Raw genomic sequence first — 21,393 nt, forward strand, 5'->3', positions numbered from 1 at the left:
ACTGAAACGTATTTCTTTAGAAGGTGCCATTTGAGTAACGGAGTGCCTTTAGTGAGCATCGACCAGAAGCGCGATCTTGGCCAGTTCGTTGTGAAGTTCTGAAAGTGCCGCTTGAAAGAAGTTCTAGAAGCGAAGCTCGGGCGAGGACACCAACGACTTTCATGCAAGGAGCCTGACTGATTGCTGCCTAAAATACCTTGCCATGGGAACTAAACAACTACTGTCCTAATCCCAACCACGTTATGTAGAAATGTTATTACACACAGCAGCATTGATACGCATATCTTTGTCTCAGTGAGTCCCACAGTCTCGACTACACTAGGATAAGGAAAGCTAACAGAGATAGAGATCTCAGCCCATCAATGATGTCTCTCCACAGAGGCGCACAGATTAAGATCTATCATTGCAGTGGATAGATATCAGTTCACAGGACAAACTGGAGGAAAAGTAATTTTATCTTCATAACTTTTAAGTTCAACACAGTTCCATGTGCTTCTAGTGTACTAGATTTACTTGTTCCACAGCAGTTCTGCTGGTCAGCTGTTAAGAACCAAAGGCTTGACTTTTTCACACAAATCCAAGGTCCATCCATCTAGTTCAGCATTATGGTTGTATCTCACAAGTATGGCATGAAGGCACTTAGCGTTCCTTGCATTTGTTACTTCCAGTGGAGGAGCTTACCAGTTGCACAATGCAGGTAGCAGTCAGAAGCATATGGATGTTTACAAAACACCTGCAAGGCCCCCCTCCCATACACCCACAGGGGACAGGAGGAAGTCCTACCAATGAGAGTAATTGTTAGTAAAATTGCATGAGTAAAGTTGCATATTCATACTGAAAGTGAATATGGGAATATTTATCAGACATCTTTTGGAATTTTCACTACAAGATGAAAATTTACTCATAAGCAGTGCTCAAAGTGGGGTGGGATGCCATCCTACTTATTTTCAGGCAGATTATACCCCACTTTTTTTCTCCCATGTTGAGTACTGCTCGTAGTCACAATGATGTCAGTGAGTCTTACCAACTCCATTGGAATGGATTTCATGCAGGTGATTTACAAACGTCTCCGCATATACAACTTGCACCTGTAATATGCAGCTGCTAACCAGAAGTTAATTTTTGGACTATGGTCCTGCACTATTGGCAAATTACATCCAAATTAGAGGTTCAGTTGATCTAGTATGATGAATGGTCACCATTCATCAAGAAATTCATGGAGGATACAGGTTGAGCATTACTAAAATCACTGTTCAATTTCACCAACAATTAGAGCCCAACAGTAGGTGAAGGCTGCAAATGCAAGAACATTTACCTGAAAGTCATACAGAATTCAGTGGGACTTAATTTCAGAGTAAACATGCATAGGCTGTAAAAATATCTCCACACTGTAGCTTTCAGTACTATTGCCTGCTCTCACTTAGTAGGGTTAAACCAGAAGTACGGGATGCAATATCCATAAACACACACAGCATTGTATTTATTTAATACAGCCTCCAATTGGTTCAATGCCACAGTCAACTACAAGAATCAACAAAGTTCCTCTGTCGGTCTTACATGACACCAGCCAGTAGGATTTGACTAACAAGATATGCACCATGTTGAACGTCTAAGTAATGCTTCAATTATGTGTGTCAGAAATGTATTTCAAATATACAAAATCTACATGTATGTTTTGGGTGCAATCCTATTCATGTTTAGACAGAAAAAGTCCTAGAACTCCCAGCATTCCCCAGCAAACTTGCATGGGATTGCACCCCTAGAAAATTAAACAGTGGCTAAATTCCACATGGGGTATCTGTTTTCAAAGTTCTCCTGGTGAACTGTGTTTAGTTCAGCAATTAAATCAGCTGGATAAGAATAGAAATTACTATGAGGATCTCAAGATTCTCTCCCCCTACACCAGACTAAGAACTGGCAACGAATAGGCACAAGGACTTGCCTGGGCTTTCTACTACTCCTCTTCCAAGCACACACACAAGAAGCAAGGTGCTTTTGAAATTCCACAGCTGTCTTTAAAAGCAGCTTCTAATGTGGTGTTGCAAATCTGCAGATGGGCAGATGGAAAGAGAGAATGACTGCTGCTCTAATCTAATTATGTAGTCCTTTAGATCATGGCTAAAGTCAACACAACAAGTATAGTTCATGAGTATACCTGTTTAATGAGGACTAGGTCCCTTACTAACTTCCTTATCTGTGAGTATGGGTTACTGCCTGGGGGTGGGGGTGGGGGTGGGGGTGGGGGTGGGGGTGGGGGTGGATTTAGCAGTTATAATGGTGAAGCAAGTTTTTAAAAAGTTATAAACATGTATATTATCATATTCTATATACCTGCCAAAAAAGCTGTTTTATCAGGTGTTCAAAGTAAACATGGTATTTATAATTATTTATTGAGCACCTGCAGTGCAATTGTATCTTCAAGATTTGAAAGCAGATCTAATGTTTAAGGCAAAGACAACAAATAATTTACACAAGATATAAAAACATTTCTAACAAGGTGAAAAATCCAGAGGAAGACACCTTAAATGTATGCTAATGTAACTAACAAATAAAAGTTTGAAGTGGTTATAAGATTTGTTTTCCATAATAGTAGCATAAGTAGTAATCTGGAAAAAAGAAAGAAAACTTATTTTAGAATATATAAGTTACCACTTTTTATGAAAAGGGTGAAGGGTTTTTCTAGATCTACAACTTTCTCCCACCACTTACTTAAAAAGTCATTGTTCAGTTATGTATAATTTTCCAAAAAAGTTATACATACCGAAATTTTCTGGATCAGTTTTTTCCCCTCAACATGAGGTAAATCATGGAGGTGCTCCTGTTTAGATCTCCATTTTTCATGAAGGTCTTCTACCTCCCTGTGGCAACAATATTTTTAAAATTAAAAGGAGTCTTCGCTTCTGCCACAGGGAGGATTTCTGATGCGATGTCAAGAACACGGAAAAGTACAAACATATTTAATGGTATCAGTGTATCTAAAAAGAAATCACCCCACTGATCTCATTGTCCTGAAAATATCAAATTGGTACTAATTCTGGCACAATCTGTCAGGGGGAAAATAGTTGTATTCCATCTGAAACTCCTCAAATGGAAAGCTATACAAGCCATAATCCAGCATCTGCTTAATTAAGCAACATTTTCTAAAAAGCTGAAGATTACCTTGATTTCATTTTAGGAAGGAAGACTCAGCCCTCCAAGATTAGGGCCCTCCATCTATCCTATGCCCTGCCAGGAAGAGTCAGGCAGGGCGGGAGAAAGGATGAAGGCAATTTTCCCTCCTGTTCCCCCTAAAAAGAAGGGGGAGAGGTAACAGCCCAATGCCAGAATCCCCCTCCTGAGGTCATAGGAGGGTCTACAGCCTCAAGAGGGGGACTACCAACATATCCTATGGTCCCTGGGATGCTCTCCCAGAGACCATATAATTGCTCCATTAGTTACTTGTATAGAAAGTTCAATAAATATTCAAGATGTAGTATCCCTCTTGCAATGTACTTGTCATGAAAAGTTACAGTGGGTTGGATCCATCGTGTCTCTTCCACTCACGGAATGGACTGAGGCCCAGCTAAGGTTCCTGCTCGAAGAAAGCGGGAGACAATTTTCTCCCATTTCCCCTTCCTCCTGGAGCCCCTCATACCACCTCCCATACTATTCTAGAAGGTCTCACATCCCTCCAAAGCAGCTTTGTAGGGGTAGGAGGAATTGGCAAACAGAAAAGATGCATATCTTTGTTAACAATGAGAGCTACAAAAAAGTTCAAATAAAAACAGTTTGGTCTCGAGCACAAAATACTAACAAAAATTGGAATTCTTGCTTTGTATAAAGACAAATATCTTAATTTTCTTGTTAAAGAATCCCCAATTTCATTCAATAAATTAACCAAATAATGGAAGTTAAGTACCCACTGCTATAAACATAATAAGGTTGCAGTCCTATACCCACATACCTGCAAATAAGCCCCATTAAACTCAGTGGGGCTTAGTTCTCAGTAGTCACTTAAAAGGATTGTGCTTTTATTTATATACCGCTTTCCACAGAAGTATTTTAATTACTTCTTCCAGAATTTGGATTTTCTTTGTTATGATTTGTAGTGGAAGGGGAATGAAGAGGAGATTAAAAGTTAAATCAGATTCATGGGAAGTTAGAAAGGGGTACAGAACGCATGTTTTGTACCACACTGAACTGTTCTCTGGTTTCTGAGCCTCCAAAGCAGCCTTCCCCAACCTGGTCCCCTTCAAATGTGTTGGACTTCAACTCCCAGCATAACCCAAAAAGCCCCCTGCTGGCTGGGGGATACTTGCATTGAAATCCATCACATCTGGAGGGCAACAGGTTGGGGCAGGCTGCTCTAAACAACTCTTCCCACAATTATTTCAAATTATTCACTAACAGCTATGAATGCTAAAGACTTCTAAAAGTGAGATTTCTGGGATTCTCAGTTCTACTTTGAAAGCCAACACCATCCTGAAGTGTTTACAGACGAGGCTTTAATTGTGCAATTACCTTGCCTCATTCATGGAATTTTCCAGCAGATCCAAACAACATCTCCAATCAATTTATTTCCTGACCATAAAAAAATCTGTTGAGGAGGGAAAGATGGACAAGCCACACAAAGCCTTTTGGTTGATAGCACTACAAGTTTTCTGTCTAGAAGCACCCCTGCACATAAGCCCCAAGCAGCAAAATCTGCTTGCAGTGTAACAGGAGGGTAAGGGCAGCTTCAACTAGACAGGTACACAGAGTTATCCACCTTCATTCAAATATCAGCCTGCTACATTTCACTGTATTGAATCACTATGTTCAGCCAGCTAAAAGGGAGATACAAATATGAATATAAAATATTCATATATATATATGAATATGAATACATTCATATATATATATATATATATATATATATATATATGTTTTTATCTCAAACCTTGAAAGAAGATTTTTTTTAATGGCTAACAAATTATTTACTGTCAACACTTAAAAGCAACAAGCCTTTTGAAAGTATGCTAATAAATGCACCTTTATTATAATATTGTATTGTATTAAACACTTCTCCAGGAACAACTTTAAAAATATCTCTTGCTTAAGTATCAGAAAGTATTATTTTTAGAAAGCTTCCTGTAGAAAAAGATACACCCACACTTACCTTCAACACTGAATCTGCATCACTCAGAACAGAGATTTACTGACTAAAGTAAATGTTAAACAAAATTTAATTATACAGACTGGGATCCAAGGAGCTACTTCCAGCATACCCAAACATTTATTCACACCCAGTGGAATTCCTGAGACTTTTACTTTGAAAAACAGACCACCCTCCATGCCATATCACCACTTTTGATACTCTGTATCTTAAGCAGTTTGCAAGATGCTGGCCACAGGGTCAGAATTTATGAGTAAAGAAGCAATGTAATTGGTTCTTTTAGGTGAAAACATATTGAACTCTTAAGAATATATGGTGGTGCTTTTGTTTTGTTTTGTTCAACTTTAATCCTGTTAACTACAGGATTCTCACAAGCCTATCTAAAATGCACAGTATACGCAGAAGCTAAACTGACAGAACTTCAGAAATTTATATTATAAATAGAAAGGCTTTCCAGACACAGGGAAGTATTGGTTAGGAATGGGCTTGCTGGATCTCTGGCAAATCACTAGGCCACACACATCACCCACTGTCAAGTCTGAAGTCTACTATTTTATCAATAGACCATCACTGATCACACTACTATTGAGGAGTTAAATGGAGCTCTTTAAAATAAATTCTTGGCACTTTTACTCTGTTGTACTAGAACAGATCCAAATCTTATTAATCCTGATTTAGAGTCTCACTGTATTAAATCATAATTGCTTTATGACCCAGACATATCTATTAGCCAGTCTTCATACATCTAAACTAGAAGCATATGGTATAAGTCCCACAAATTTCAGTGGAACTTATTCATGGTAAGATTGCCCAGAGCACAGCAAAGATAAAAAAAATCTCTCATTAAAATTTGGTTTACAATCCTAACAAATTCACTGTCTTGCTTTAAATCAATACATTTAGGGTGCAATCCTATGCATGTTTAGACAAAAACAGTCCTACAACTCCCAGCATTCCCGAGCCAGTATGTCTGCCTGGAGAATGCTGGAAGTTGTAGGACTTCTTTCTGTCTAAACATGCATAGGATTGTGCCCTTAGTTGATCAACTGAAGTCTTGCTTACACATAGCAAAGCCTCATGTCTTGAGGATCCTGAAGGAGACCACTTTAAAGTCATTTTTCTTTATGAAACAGATTACCACTCACTGTTGAAGGAAAGTTAATATTTAATATTTTCATTTCATCCCATTGGGAATATGAAGTAGTTCCTACTATGGTAACACACCAAAATAGTTTATTTTCAAAGACATCAGCATTGCAAAAAAAAAAAAAAATCAGGTTTAAAAACATGTTGACACCATTCTTAACTGAGCACTGTCAACTATGTGTTTTACTGTTAAAAGAGAAATAGCAATATCAACCCAAGAAACAGGCTATCTACTGGTTTGGGATACAAACTGGAAGGAAAAGCCTCTAAGTTTCTTCAAATTTTATGCAAGAAAGATAGAGACAGCACATTTATGTGACATGCATAGCAGCAGATTTTTGCGGGTTTTTTCTTTTTATTAGCTGCTCCTATTAAATTGAAGGGGGCAAAGCTTAATCTGCAATTAAAACATCAGTGAGGTACACTAATTGGTTAAAGTTCACAGCCCTAGCAAAGTTTTCCATTTTTTAAAGGTCTACCTGTTTTTACAGTTTCAGTCTCGACTTCTTGTTCTTCTGCGACATCCTGTAGCAGGTAAGTTTCATCATCATAAACAAAGATCTGTGCAGCATATCCTTGTTCTATTCTGGCACTTGGTACTGGCTCTACAATCACTGCTGGATATTCAGAGACTGGCTCATTCTCCTGTAGGACACAATGAGAGAAAGTTAATAGTTCATCATTCTAATCTAAACCTTCTCCTTTCTCCTCAGTGACTTTATGTGTTTAATTTAATATAAAAAATAAATCTGGATATATTTTTGTGTGTTTTAATGCATCAGCCACTAAAGCTGAGGTAGAAAATGTAAGCAGCACTAAGGCCACATACACACCATCAACTGGAGAAACACAGCTTATAAATATACAAATATTGTTCCATGCAATTAACAAGCAGCATATCATTTTTATGAACCTGGCAGTTGCCAAGGTACATGATTAGAGAAATAATTAGAAATCCAATAATTAAGAACACAGTCTGGAGTTGCAGACTTTAAAGTTCCACTGATTTCAGTGTAATAGTTTAAAATGTGCCCAAGATTTGGGCTTTTCATTACTTCTTATTCTTGTAGCTTGCCCATGTATTTGAATGTTTATTAGATAGTTGCCATTACAAAACTTATTTTGGAAGAAAGAAGTCCAGAATGGTATTTTGAATTCACACAGACTACATATAAGTTGGGAGCTGTATGTTACCCAACCCTGTTCTAAAAATAAAGTTAATTTAAAATAAATCAAGTTACTTTAATGAATCAAACACTAAAATCTCCTAAATAACTGTACTGATATACATATTTGCCCCAGTCAAACCTGTAACTTATCAGACACTACTGTCTGAGAGTAGTGTCACTACTCTTCTTCATTTTCTCTGCTTTACTGCAGTGAGGAATTCTGAGTAAGAAATGTCCGCTCTCCCGTATAACATGCACCCCTAGTGTCCACAATCAATATTTACAAAGACTGCATGAAAAATAGGTTGTATGTCATTTTCTGACCTTGCCTTGAATTTGTACTCCATTGCTATCAAACTCTAGACTTGAACCTCCACTGTCAACTACTGCTGATGTCATCGTGCATTCCCTTGAAGGATTACAAGGCTGATAGCAAAGTATCTAAATAATTCCCACGATGGTAATGCTGAATGTTTGAGAAATAAGAAATGTGTAAACGAGGTAGAATATTTCTAAAATTCAACTTCTCCAATTCTGGGATCAGAAGTCCTGAAAAAGAAAGCATAAGTAAAGAACACTGATTATAGTCAACAGTGTTTAATATCTGTTCTTCTAGAAATGTGTACAACTGTCCATCAAACTACACACACACACACACACACACACACACACACACACCAAATCCAGATAGAGCACTTGCCTATACCCCAAAGTATGTACAAATAAAAACATCTTTAATTGGTGCCTAAATGACAGCAGTGTGGGGGATAGCTGAATCTCTATCAGAAGGGAGCTCCGCAGCTGGGGTGCCACAACTGAGAAAGCCCTGCCATGTGAAGTGGCCCCACAAGGCACATTCCTCAAGGACACTACAAGCAAAGCCTCTCTGGCCAATCCTCCAATTGGAAATTATCAGAATGTGGGCTACTGTTGCCAGTTTATCTCACTCCAGGAACAGCCATAGCTGACCATAAGCACTCCTCTCCACTGAGGTCACTTGAGCCTCTAGTGACAGCTTTGAATGAGGAGTACTCCTTGACTAGTACTCCTAGACTACATACCTGCTCCATCAGGGAGAGTGCTATCCCTTCCAGAACAGGCTGTCTATCTAAATCCCAGACCCAGGAACCACCTACTCACAGAGCCTCCATCTTATCAAAATTTAACTTCAGTATATTGGCCCTCATCCACCCCAGCAGTGCCTCCAGGCACTGGTCCAGCACAGCCTCTCCTGATTCAGATGGAATTGAGAGATAGAGCTGGGTGTCATCCACATATTGGTGACACCATGTTCAAACCCCCAGATGATTCCCGCAGCAATTTCATATAGATGTTAAATAGAATGGGAGACAAGATGGACCTTTGCAGGACCACATAGCATAACTGCCATGGAGCTAAGCAGATGTCTCCCAATGCTAGTCTCTGGTAGCTACCCTGTAGAAAGGAGGGCACCCACTGTAATACAGTGCCTCCACAGAGCTGTTTCAGGAAGATTAAAACAGCATCATGGTGTCTGAAACAGTCAACAGTATTGAAACCATTGAGAAGAATCAACAGGGTAGCATTACCCATATCTCTCTGCCAAAGTCATCAATCAGGATGACCAAGATTGTTTCAGTGCCATGTCCAGGCTTGAAGCCAGACTGAAATGGATCTAGATAATCTGCCTCATCCAGGCACATCTGCAACTGGACAAACACCCTCTTGATCACCTTGCCCAGGAACAGGATATTTGTAAATGGGCTGTAATGGTTTAAAACCTCTGGGTACAGGAAGGGCCTCTTCAAGAGAGGCTGCGCCACAGCCTCTTTCAAGACGATATGCATAACGCCCCCTATAACAAGGCATTTGCCACTTCCTGGATCCACCCATTCAATGCATCTCTGCTAGATTTCACAGGGCAGGGGTCAAGAGGATACATGGTTGACCTAACCCTAACAAGCATCCTGTCTACATTCAGGCTGCAACAACCAAAACTGATCTCACAGTCCACTACCAGATGGTGCTCTGAATACTTACTCATCACTTGTAACAATAGTGCAGTTCAGTATGGATGCAGGAGATTTTTGCCCTCAAAATGCTTCACAAAGCTATCGCAGAGCCTAACTGGTCCCATTCCCAGACCAAATCTCAACAGTCCAAACACCCAAAAGAACTTTGTGGGGCAATTCATTTAGGATGCAATGGTGGTGGTGAAGTAAGTTGTCTTCACTGCCACCACTACCACATGATAGGCATGATGTTGTGCTCTTACTTGTGTTTGGTCCCTTTTGGATCAAGACTTACGTCACCTGCGCTCTAGCTACTGTCTAGTCTGTTTCGTTGCTCAGAGATCTTCAGAGAACAAGGGAGCCTTCTGGGCTCCACACAGTTGAAGAAGGGGCTCTGGAGTGATAGTGTTAATAGTCCTACTCATCTCACCATTCCACAGGGAGATAAGAGCATTGGCAGGAGCACCAGCCATGTCAGCCCGAAAATCCCCCAGAGTATTCAGGAATCCTTTGGATTCTATAAGTCTCTGGGGGCGGAGCATCCTAACTGGTCTCCCACACCTGCAGGGGACGTTAGTCACACCAATCCAAACTTCACCATGGAGTGATCCATTTATGACAACAAGGTCACATTCACGCCCTCCACCATTGGCTCACTCCCAGTCCATCCTACAGCAAACACCAGATCAAGAGGATTACCTGCAACATGCATTGAATCAGTGATGTATTGAGACAGAACCATGGTTGTCATGGTGACAATGAACGCCCAACCAAGGAAACTCCGGGGTTCTCCAGCACCACACTGGAAAGCACCTCTGCCAGTTCAGCCAGGGAGGTTGTTGGGCAGTAGTACACCAACAACATCCCTATTCTGTCACTCTGACCCAACACCAGATACAAACCCTCATATCCAGCTCCTAGGTGGGCTGGCTTCCTGGTAAGAGAGATGGAGCTCTTGTGGATGACTGTAAACAAAAACAAAAAAAAACCCACACACACCTCCGATCAGGATTGATGCTGCACTAAGTATCCAAGGCAGACAGACCTGGGTCAAGTCTGGCCCACCCTCCTCCACGCAATTCTTAGCTATGCATGCCAAATCAGCCCCTTATCCATGATCAAATCATGGATGAGTGATGTTTTATTGTGGACTGACTTGGCATTTAAACAGCAGCACCACAAGGTGGGAGGGTCAGGAGATAAACAGACAGAACTTTTAACATCCTGTACCGATGAACTCGAGCATTTGATCTAGCCGCTGTTCAGTGTAGAATGCTGAGCTGAATCAACCATGGTTTGCTTCATAAAGATTGCATACTTTGATACCAACCATACCAAGTTAAATTATGAAATTCTAATTACAAGCGGAAAGCCACAAGGAAATGCAAACGGAACAAAGGGGAGTAATAAAAGACTCCAGCACCAAACCCTTCTCACAGCAATTGCAGCAGCCGCAAAGGCAGGCAGCCACCCTCTGCATCTGAACTGATCAGGGAAAGGGAACAACTGAGCTCAAGAGAACACCAAACAGGAAAGAGAAAAGTAACATGAAACAGTATGTAACAACAAAGCTACTCTTTTCAATTACAGATGCAGTTCAGACGTACTGCTTATTGTATAAATATACAGGCCTCCACAATTCCCCTCACCATCATGCCAACCGCAAGAGCTTTTTTCCCCTGTAGTAAGCTCCATCCCACACCCAAGTTCATCATGAATTGCAAAGAACATGAGGGCAGTAAAGGCATCGAGCTCCTTTCATAAACTGCTCCTGCTTAGAAGCACTCCCAGGCAAATGAATGGGAAGAGAACAGCAAGGTCCAAGCAGTGCCTGTGGAAAACGGGAAGCTGTGTGACATGAATCCTCACTGGAAGGCTCTTCTGAGGCTTGCCTGATAAGCTAAACAAGCTGTCGTTTGAGTCTCGCTGTACAGAGTGGAGTTCCCAGTTTTTATCTGACTATCTGTGGCTCAAACTGGAGTTGTAAGGCAGGAAAGTGAAGCAAGAACCAAAAGGATTCCTTGCTGGCAGGTTTAATGATTTTGTAGGGATTGTTTAATTGTTTGCATGGAGAATTAGACACACCCATGCAGTCAAACAACATATCCTTTCTTGCTTCTGGTTGCCTAGACCCATGCAAAGTCCAAGTCGCAAACCTCAAAGTTAGATACATCCTATTTGTCAGCAAGTATAGTCAGCACCTGAGGGAAATGGCTCAAATTGTTCATGATTATCTTGAAGGCTGCATCCTTTTTACAGCAGCTTGCTCACACAGGCTCCAGTTCACATGAGCCCTTAAAAACAATGAGGTATAAATTTTGGGTGGGTATTAAACTAAGAAATCATGCACTGTATACAGATCAAACATAATTAAGAGTAACTTTAATAGTTGTTTTTAAAGGTACGTAATTGGTACCCTATTTAGCCATTTAAGGCAGAATCCACCACCAGAGAAAGGTAATTTTCTACCATCTGAAGAGGGACTCTGCATTTTGAGGGTTTCATTCCCTCCAACCACTAGGTAATATTACACAATTGTCAGCCACTGCTTCTTCATCCCAGAATGCTAGGTGTAATCTGATACCTGCAAGATCTACCAGTGACCAATTCATTCACCCTGCAATCTCCATCTGGAGATTGGGTCTAAACTGCAGACTTCATGGCCATAACATCTGGCCTAAGTTTTGGACTTTTCTGTGTCTTCCCTCCCTTCCCCTGCTTTTTGTACAACCCGATGAAGAGTTCTGGATAACTCAAAAGTATGCACACTCTTTGTGGCATTTCGGTTAGTCCTAATAAAAGTATTGCTTAACCATGAATCTAAAATTGGTTTTGCTGCAAAAATTAGTTGGAGGGCAGAGGGCCTTAAAGAAATCCACAAGCCTCATCTTCTAGCTGCTGAACACTGGTCACTCAATGCACATCCCTTACTTACTCCTGCTTAACTACACTGAAGTAGGGAAAGTCTGTTTTCTTATAAGCATTATTTTATGATAACCATTATACAAAACAATCGCTCAGAAGCTGCAGCAATAATCTTCTTCCCCTTTGTTTTCATAATGGGGGAAGGGGGTTTCCAGAAAAGTAAATACCCCCAAATGCTGGGCTCACCAAACAAAGAATTCCCCAGAATAATGGTATGCACTGGGAAATAGGGTGGATGGCAAAAAATGGCAGTAATTCACAGTAGATTGTTTCTTTCACTAATCAGACTCCCCTTAACCAGTGAAATCTGTTCACCAGTCTCTTTCCATGACAAAACAATCCCAAGGTTTCATCCTGCTCTGGACTGGAATCTATGCTTCTGTAACCCTCTTCATTCCAGAAGGGAAATTGTTCTCACTTTCATGTCCTCATTCCAGACCTCCACCAAGCAAAGAGGACAGCTAGGCTCAAAAATTTATTCTGCAGCTGCAGTTCTATCCCTACCCCAGCAAGGCCTCCAGCTCAAAGAGACAGGATCCAGTCCTCCTTTATGTGGTTCCTACTAGCCATTTGAATTTAACTCTAAGCCTTCCTGCTCATCCCCTCTGCTGAAGTTCAAGGAAGTGCTCACCTTTTGGATCCTGACATTGCCCCATATATACGACAAATTTTAAAGCAGTTAGTGAGGCTGCTGCACTTGGCTGGAAAGTTCCGTTAGCCAATCTGTGCATAGAATCTAAGCTAGCTGGGACAACTGCAATGCACTGGAGACTCTGATAGGAAGGAATATCCAACCAAACTAAATTCATGGGGGTAGAGGGGTAGGCAGCCAGCTTAAGGGAGACACTGCCTGGGAACCTAACGTGGGAATATCTGAGTAGACAGATGGAGTTTAAACAATAGGAGTTGAAGATTAGACTGCCTATCTCAGCAGAGCACACAGACATACATGGCAGACAGAACCGGGGGGGGGGGGCCCTAATTGAGTAGAAATGTGGGGCCAAATCATGGTATACCTGAAGTCTTTTAAAACAGTAGCTAATAGGGGCATCACAAAAGTTAGGGATTCAGGGGCATTCCCCCCTGTAACTTGAGCACTGATAGAATTACTCTGCATAATGAAGGGAAAGCAAAGCCACTTATTCAGATAGTACAGTTACAATCTTATGTATATTTAGTTGAGAGTAAGCCCCAGTGAACCCAGAAGGACTTATTTCTGAGTAAAGAGTACTTCTGACTCCACAGTAATACTGATTATGGGTAACATTGCACAAGCAAACATCTGCTCACACAATGGAACTTCTTTTCCCACCTGTAGCACCCTGTGCCCCTGAAATCTGTTTGAGGGGGTTCCCTAATTCCTTTTCTTAATTCCCTAACCCTCTGGGGCAGATTAGGACCACGGTGGCTTAGTGGTTAAGACGCTGAACTGCAGACTGGAAGGTCGGCAGGTCAGCAGTTCAAGACCCGAGTGCTGCGTGACGGAGTGAGCTCCCGTCTTCAGTCCCAGCTTCTGCCAACCTAGCAGTTCGAAAGCAAGAAATTGCAAGTAGATAAATAGGTACCGCCTCGGCAGGAAAGGTAACAGCGTTCCGTGCACCTCAGTGTTCAGTCATGCCGGCCACATGACCACGGAAGCGTCTTCGGACAGCGCTGGCTCTTCGGCTTAGAAACGGGGATGAGCACTGCACCCTAGAGTCGGACACGACTGGTTGGGGACACCTTTACCTTTTTTTTAACCCTCTGAAGCAGAGGGTTCCCTAATTCCCTAATCCTCTGGAGCAGATTTCAGGGGGCATGGAAGCTGCAGGGTGAGGGGGAAATCTGTTCCACTAATGATGCTTTACTGATGGATAGACACCAGTGGATGCAACCCAAGCCTACATACAACCAGCAATTGATTTGTGTTGTAATCCTAAACCCACTTACTCAGAAATTAAGACTCACTGAAATTGTAGTAGGATTGGACTTTGCAGCTGGCTACTATATAATGATGTTCAGCTGAGATGTTCAACCACAATTTGTGGTCCCCTGGACATAATTATATAAATAAATAAAACGTGGGCAGTCCACCTGAAGCAATGGGGGAAGAGGGAGAACCAATTGCTCATATATACATCTTCCTTAAAAAACCCAGCAAAGATTAAATGAAGCTGAACTCACCCTGGCGAGTGCTCTTTCAACATGTTTTTTGTACACACCCAAATATAATTCTAGCAATCATCATTGTGCCAATAAATCCCTCCTCCCAAGCATCAACAGGAAACAAAATGGTGGGTATTAGCAAACACTTTTCTAGTCAGACGGGGAGCCAGAGTAAGCAGCTGCCATAGTGTGTGTGTGCTCCACACAGCTGTCAGATCAGCACACAGTCAGAGCACAGAAGTGTGTTTCTAGCTTGGAAACGGGAGCATAGCTCTCTTCCCTTATAGGGCCTCTGGGAGTGCCACATATGCAGTCAACATAGAGCTGTGCCTAATTTCTGAGTTGGAGAGATTAATAGGTTGCCTCCAATCTTGCTAGTGATGACTTTTAACCGCCATAGCAAGTACCCTGTACAGGTTAATGGGTAACTGACAGCAACAAAAGGGGAACCACCTCTAAATATTATCTGCAAGACAGAGCTATTAGCTAGAAAAGCCAAAAGTGGGAAATGCTTCGCCCATAAGAAGGTAAGAACATAAGAAGAGCCATGCTGGATCAGACCAAGGGTCCATCTAGTCCAGCATTCTGTTCACACAGTGGCCAACTAGCTGCCGACCAGGAACCCACAAGCAGGACATGAGTGCAACAGCACCCTCCCACCCATGTTCCTCAGCAACTGGTGTGCATAGGCTCACTGCCTCTGGTACCCCATGTTGAGCCCTACCAGTTTAGCCCATGTCATTCAGATTTTCGAGTACTGCAAGCAGGATGAAAGTACACTATGCAACAAGTTCCAGCAAGCAAGGAACAATTTTAGTTGATTACAGAAAAATCCTAAATTCATATATACACTTATGGGATCTGAGCTGATGGAGACTGACCAGAAAAGGGATCTTGGGGTTGTGCTGGTCAGCTTAATGAAAATGTTGACCCAGTGTGTGGCTGCTGTGAAGAAGGCAAATTCCATGTTGAGGATCATTAGGAAAAGAATCACCAATAACTGCCAATATCATACTGCCGTTATAAAAATCTATGGTGCAACTATGGAATACTCTATACAGTTCTAGTCACCGTGCCTCAAAATGATAATGTAGAACTGGAAAGCTGCAGAAAAGGGCAACCAAAATGATAAAAGGGATGGAGCATCTACCTATGAGGAAAGGTGACAAAGTTTGGGGCTTTTTAGCTTTAAAAAAGGTGAGTAGGTGGGGACATGGAGGTGAATACATGGTGTGGAGAAAGTGTATAGGGAGAAATTTTTCTCCCTCTCTTATAATACTAGAGCCTGGGGCATCGCATGAAGCTGAATGGTGGGAGATTCAGGACAGATAAAAGTACTTCACACAGTGCATAGTTAAACTACAGAATTCACTGCCACAAGATGTAGTGAGGGTCATGAACTTGGACGGCTTGAAAAGGGATTAAACAAATTCATGGAGGATAAGACTATCAGAGGCTACTAGCCATGATGGCTATATATTACCTCCAGTATTCGAGGAATTTTGCCTCTCAGTACCAGCTGCTGGGCAACACAAGCAGGTGGGTGCTATTGCACTCATGCCTGCTTGTGGGCTTTCCATAGGTTGGCCACAGTGAGAACAGAATGCTGGACTAGATAGGAATTTAGTCTGATCCAGCATGACTCTTCTTATGTTCTTATGCAACTTAAACCAAACTGGCACTTTTGGAGCATAGCAAGTATTTAGTTCTAGAAAAAGTAGCTGTGTTAAATCTGTTGCAGCAAAAAAACAAGAGTGCCTTGTTGCACCTTAAAGACAAAGGCATGAGCTTTTGTAGACAAGAGCCTACTTCTTTCAGATAGCATTTTTAATAGTAATTGCTGGTTTGGAGTGAAATTATTTCACAAACATGAACAGCTGTTCCTAAGCATGAATGCAAAACCCAAACTTTGAGCTCAGAATGCCAAGGAAGTATTCTTAGCATCCTTGACTAAATCCAGCCTTTCACCAACCTGGTACCCTCCAGATGTTTTAGACCACAACTTCCATAATCTGATCACTGACCATGCTGGCTGCACCTGATGGGAGCTGTAGTCCAAAACATCTGGAGAGCACCACATTGGGGAAGGCTGACTAAACTTATGCTTTTTAATTCTACAGCATAGTTATGTCCAACTCTGATCTCAAAGCCTCATATTTCAAGGCAAATGCCACTGTTACACCCAGTAGGTCACAACTTAAGCACTGGCTTTATACTCAAAACTCCTTCCATAAGCTTAGCTAATATGGACTTAGAACCACATGTAGCACACTCCTTTATATATTAATTGAAATGAGTGGAACATCTAAATAAATATAGTCATTTATTCAAACCATTTGTTAGCCACCTTTTTTTCATTCACAGCTGCATAAAACAAAACAGATGTAACAAACCAGCAACACAGAAAAAATAACATCAGCAAAAACAAACTAGCCAAAGGCCAAATAGAAGAGGTGTGTTTTGCACCCCTTTCAAAACATAAATAATGAGGGGTAATTGAGGATATGGGGAGGTATTCATTCCAAGGCCTCAGGGGCAATTGTGTATATGCCCTGCTCCTCACTGCAATAGTTCTGGCTTTGCATGGAGCTGGAACATGGAACAAGGGCTGAAGCTGCCATGAAGGACAATATAAAAAGAGTTGCCCTATGCAAAACCAGCACCTTTAACTGAACCCAGAAACATATGGTTTGTGGTGTCTCACATCCATAAGGCGAAGTGTGGCAGCATTTTGCACTACTTGAAACTTTCAAGCGGACTTCAGGAAGAACCTTTCATAGAAGACATTACAGTGCTCAAACCTGGAAATTACAAGAGTTTTGCAAGGTCTTCTTTGTCCAAGAAAGGGTGGCACCTACACAACAACTGGTGTGAACAGAAAATGCTTTTAGCTACCGTACCAATCAGTAGACTGACCATATTTCCTTGAGACAAAAACGGGATATTGGGATGACAAAAATGGGACAGTGTTATGTAATATTCCGTGTTCATGAAGCATACCACACTGAGCACTCTAATGCAGGACTGCAGTGGCCACACTGCAAAAAATCATAAATATACACCAAAAAGAAAAAGAAAAAAGGAATGAACACCCTGACAGCTATCACAAGCCGGTATATGCTAATGTCCCACCAGAGAGTTCCGCTGTAATAAAAAAATAGCTAACAGCCTGTTGAACACACATATGAATCTGAAAAGTCTGAATCAAACTGAATGGAGGGCAGAAAGAATCTCTATGGGCAGAATGATGGTAGAAATAACAGTAAGACTCACCTTCCTCGCTCCCACACACTGAATGGGGCTTAGCGACCGCCTCTTGAATTCCCCGCCACTGCTGACAAGCAAGGGGGTGGTGTCTGATCGTCGCTAGCTCAAGAAGCCTGGCCCTGAATGGATAAAGTAAATGGAACTTCCTCTTTCATCACACTAGTAGTTTTACTGCATGCATTGATTAGCATAGAGCCTTATGATAAATGTGTTCAGGTTTTTACAAAAAATTAAAAACAGGACAAAATTGACATTTATATTAAAACGACAGGACGGTCGGGAAATATGAAAAAAATGGTACTGTCCCATTTAAAACGGTGCGTATGGTCAGCCTACCAATCAGCTTATCAAAAAGCAGACAGAGATCAAACACAACTGACTTTACCAGCCATGAGGGGCAAGGTCCAAGCTATATGTAGTAGCTTTCACACTACCAAGCAATCTGTCAGTATCCTCAAGAGAAGCCAAAAAAGAAGTGATCCAAGAATTCTACAAGCCAGTGTTTTCAACACAGAGTACAGACTCTGCTTAAACTGTGGGGTCAAAGTGGAACTGAGCAATTTTGTTCGCAAATAACTGATCAAGAAGGTAACTAACCTTCTGGTAGAGAAGACTTAGGAGCCAAAACACCCTTTACCACCCAGAAAAGCTCCACTGGATGTGATTCAGCTGATACAATAGTGACAGAAGAGAAAGTTTTCATTGCTGCCATCACTTCATAGGCCTGCAAATTAACTCTATGGCACGCTGCTCAGTCAGATTTGGCCAGAGTCTTTCAACACCCTCACTCTAGTAGTCTCCCAACAGGTTTCATGTCACCTCACTCCTCACTAAACTAAAGGGTTGGGTTCAACCAAGAGGATCCATCAGTTTCCAGGGATGGACCATCCTAATTAGCCCCCTTTCACTGTGGAGTGGGTCAGTCAACCTCAGATGGGCATTCACCAGGTAGTGATCCAACCGTGACAATGTTATATCAGTATATGCATAAGATTTCAGGGTTAACTTATCTCCAGCATTGGTAGACAAATGCTAAGAACCAGATAGGCATGGGAAAATACATTTTCCTATAGCCCTACTTTTGGTTTTGGGGAAAAAGGAGACTTCTCAAAATATTTTCTCTTCCAGAATGGTGGTATAGTTATTTCCAGAGAAAAAGCTATATGAGCCTGTTGCAGCAAAAACAGGGCCTGTTCGCATGACACAACAGCTCACCATGGATTATTTAACCCATGGTGAGGCTGTGATGCATATAGCTGCCATCCGGAATATGCAACCCCCACTGCAGGGTTGTCATGTCATGTAAACCCGGTGAGCCTGAGTTATGCAAGGGTTAAACAACCCTCACATAACCAATGGTCTGCACTGCATAACAACTCCCGAGCGGTGGTTGCATATGCAACTTGGCACCTGCAGCTCATCCAAACCCAGTCAGGCAGTCTTGTGGCACCTTACAGTGCAATCCTATGCATGTCTATTCCAAAGTCCCATTGAGCTCAATAAGACATACTCTCACATACGAGTGTATAGAGTTGCAGCCTTGAAGACTAACAAATATATTATGGCATAAGCTTCTGTGGACTACAGTCCACTTCATCAGATGCAATAACTAATATCCTAAGTTGGCAGGTATATGGCACCTCACAGTATGCACCTTACAATCAGTAAGGTGCATACATTACACTTTACTTCACAAATACATCAAACCAGACATACCAAAGACATACCATGAACAGACATATACTATGTAATATACTGACTTCTAAATAAGTTATGCACAATGCTTTTCATATCTTTAAGGTAAAGATTTGAGTCTGATGTTGCTTTTTATTACATGTATATGACTCCCCCTCTGAAAAAAGTGTCTTCCTTCACTTAAAATTTTCCAAAATGCTTGGTTCCTCCTGCCAGCTACAATGCTAAACAAACTAGAAAACCTCAATCTGTGGTTTGTTTAATGTTACATTTGAACCAGTATCCCAGGCTTGTTGCTCTCCTAACAAGCCGAAATAATAAGCCAAGGTTTGTTCTTGGCTTCTGATTCTGGCTTGTTAAGAGGGCAACAAGCCAGGGATCCCAGTTCAAATGTAACATTAAACAAACCACAGATTGAGGTTTTCTAGTTTGTTTAGCATTGTAGCTGGCAGGAGGAACCAAGCAGGGGTGATTGGGCAGTGTGCACCAGCATGCTTGCTGGTTCCTGATAAGCTAAATTCTGAAGAATTCAGACTTATTGTTATGTGTGAAGCAATTCACAGTATTTTAAAGTACACACACAGTATCAGCTTTTGACTATCAAATTTAATATAAAACCTGTTCAAACATCTATAAACAGTTAAGGCCCATTTGTGGCCTTCTGTTTTTCATTTCTAAATCCAGGCTACTCAAGGAAATAATCCCTTATCTCACTCCCACAAGTGAATGGTGGGCTGCACACCAGTGGCACCTCTACCACTGCCTTTTTTGCTGCTTACTTTAAAGACAAAGTAGGACATGAGCCCCCTGCCTCCAATAGTTACTTAGCATAAATAATTTCAGCGGTGCAGCTTTTCTCACCACTGCACAGCAAGCTGCATTTGCTAAAATTCCCTCTTCTACACAGGGCAGCTCTTAAAATTGCAGGAGCCCTGCTGTCCTCCTTAGCATCTGATCATTCTAGAAAAGGAAGAAGGACAGACATAACCAATTAATAATTTAAATTAAATCTCATGTTTCACGTTGAGATTAAAGGTAGGTCCTGGATCTGATAAGGCTGAAGAGCACTGCCACAAGTTATATACCAAGCCAATGAAAACTTTATTTCAAGACAAAACATAGGCCGAACTCTCACTCAGTGTTGTTAGATACTATCCAAAAGGTTACTTGGACATTCACAAAAAATATATTTACATGTCTACCACAGCAATGCTGGGTGTACCTGAAGAGCAAAGATTTCTGCTTTTAGCTGGCATCTACTAACCTACTACTAAAATGCTAAATTTTCTAAAATTTAAGTAATTTGTTTCATTTCTACCAAAGGTTAAAAAAGGCAATGTACATAAAACATAAGGTTACATTAAAATAATAAAACAGCATATAGTAATCAAAGGGCAAGACCAACAGACAAAAGAAGACAAGCATGCAAATCACATGTTAAAAGGAGGAAAGTTTCCATGTCTCTAAGTGTGTCGTGTCTCTAATTCTTTTAATAAATGACCCTGGCCAATATAGTGCCATACATATGCCGACAAACAACTTTGTGGAATATCCTAAGAGCCAGATGCACCTTGTTCTCTCCAAATATTCCAGTAATAACTTATGAAATTAAAATCAATGCCATCTTAAACACCCCAAACATAACTACTATGACATTTAAAACTATGTATTCATGTGCTTGTGCTATTACATGTGTTCATACATCTCCCGTATAGCATGTTTTTTGTAGAAGACTAATAATTAATTTGGAATTTAACTCTAGTTGCCTTTAACCTAGTTTAAAATGTAATTTTCTCTTAGTTCTTTTCTGAAAATAGTCCCTGTGTTTAAAGATACAATACAGAGGTCCATTTCGTTATGACGTTTTGTCTCAGTCACTTGCAATTGACTTCAACAGCGTATGCATATGACCATGGAAGTC

At 41.2% G+C, this 21,393-nt stretch overlaps 1 protein-coding gene and 1 long non-coding RNA gene across 3 annotated transcripts in view; both read right to left on the minus strand.

Moving 5' to 3' along the window:
* ELF2 (E74 like ETS transcription factor 2) overlaps positions 1-21,393 on the minus strand; it is a 50,729-nt gene that overhangs the window by 27,574 nt on the left and 1,762 nt on the right. For both annotated transcript variants that reach the window (XM_084856076.1, XM_084856077.1), the window contains exons 2-3: positions 7,774-7,998; positions 6,760-6,925 (exon numbers count right to left, since the gene is read on the minus strand). In XM_084856076.1, the coding sequence (XP_084712202.1) occupies positions 6,760-6,925; positions 7,774-7,848 (241 nt within the window). In that variant the 5' untranslated portion in view covers positions 7,849-7,998. The remainder of the gene's footprint in view (positions 1-6,759; positions 6,926-7,773; positions 7,999-21,393) is intronic.
* LOC146343904 (uncharacterized) lies at positions 438-4,762 on the minus strand. Its single transcript, XR_014792078.1, has 2 exons — positions 2,762-4,762; positions 438-2,606 (listed from the first exon to the last, which is right to left on the minus strand). It is a non-coding gene; the product is annotated as an uncharacterized LOC146343904 (long non-coding RNA).

The sequence above is a fragment of the Heloderma suspectum genome, chromosome 5, assembly GCF_057233095.1.
Source record: "Heloderma suspectum isolate Gila_16-S chromosome 5, 16-S_ref, whole genome shotgun sequence".
Classification (NCBI taxonomy): domain Eukaryota; kingdom Metazoa; phylum Chordata; class Lepidosauria; order Squamata; family Helodermatidae; genus Heloderma; species Heloderma suspectum.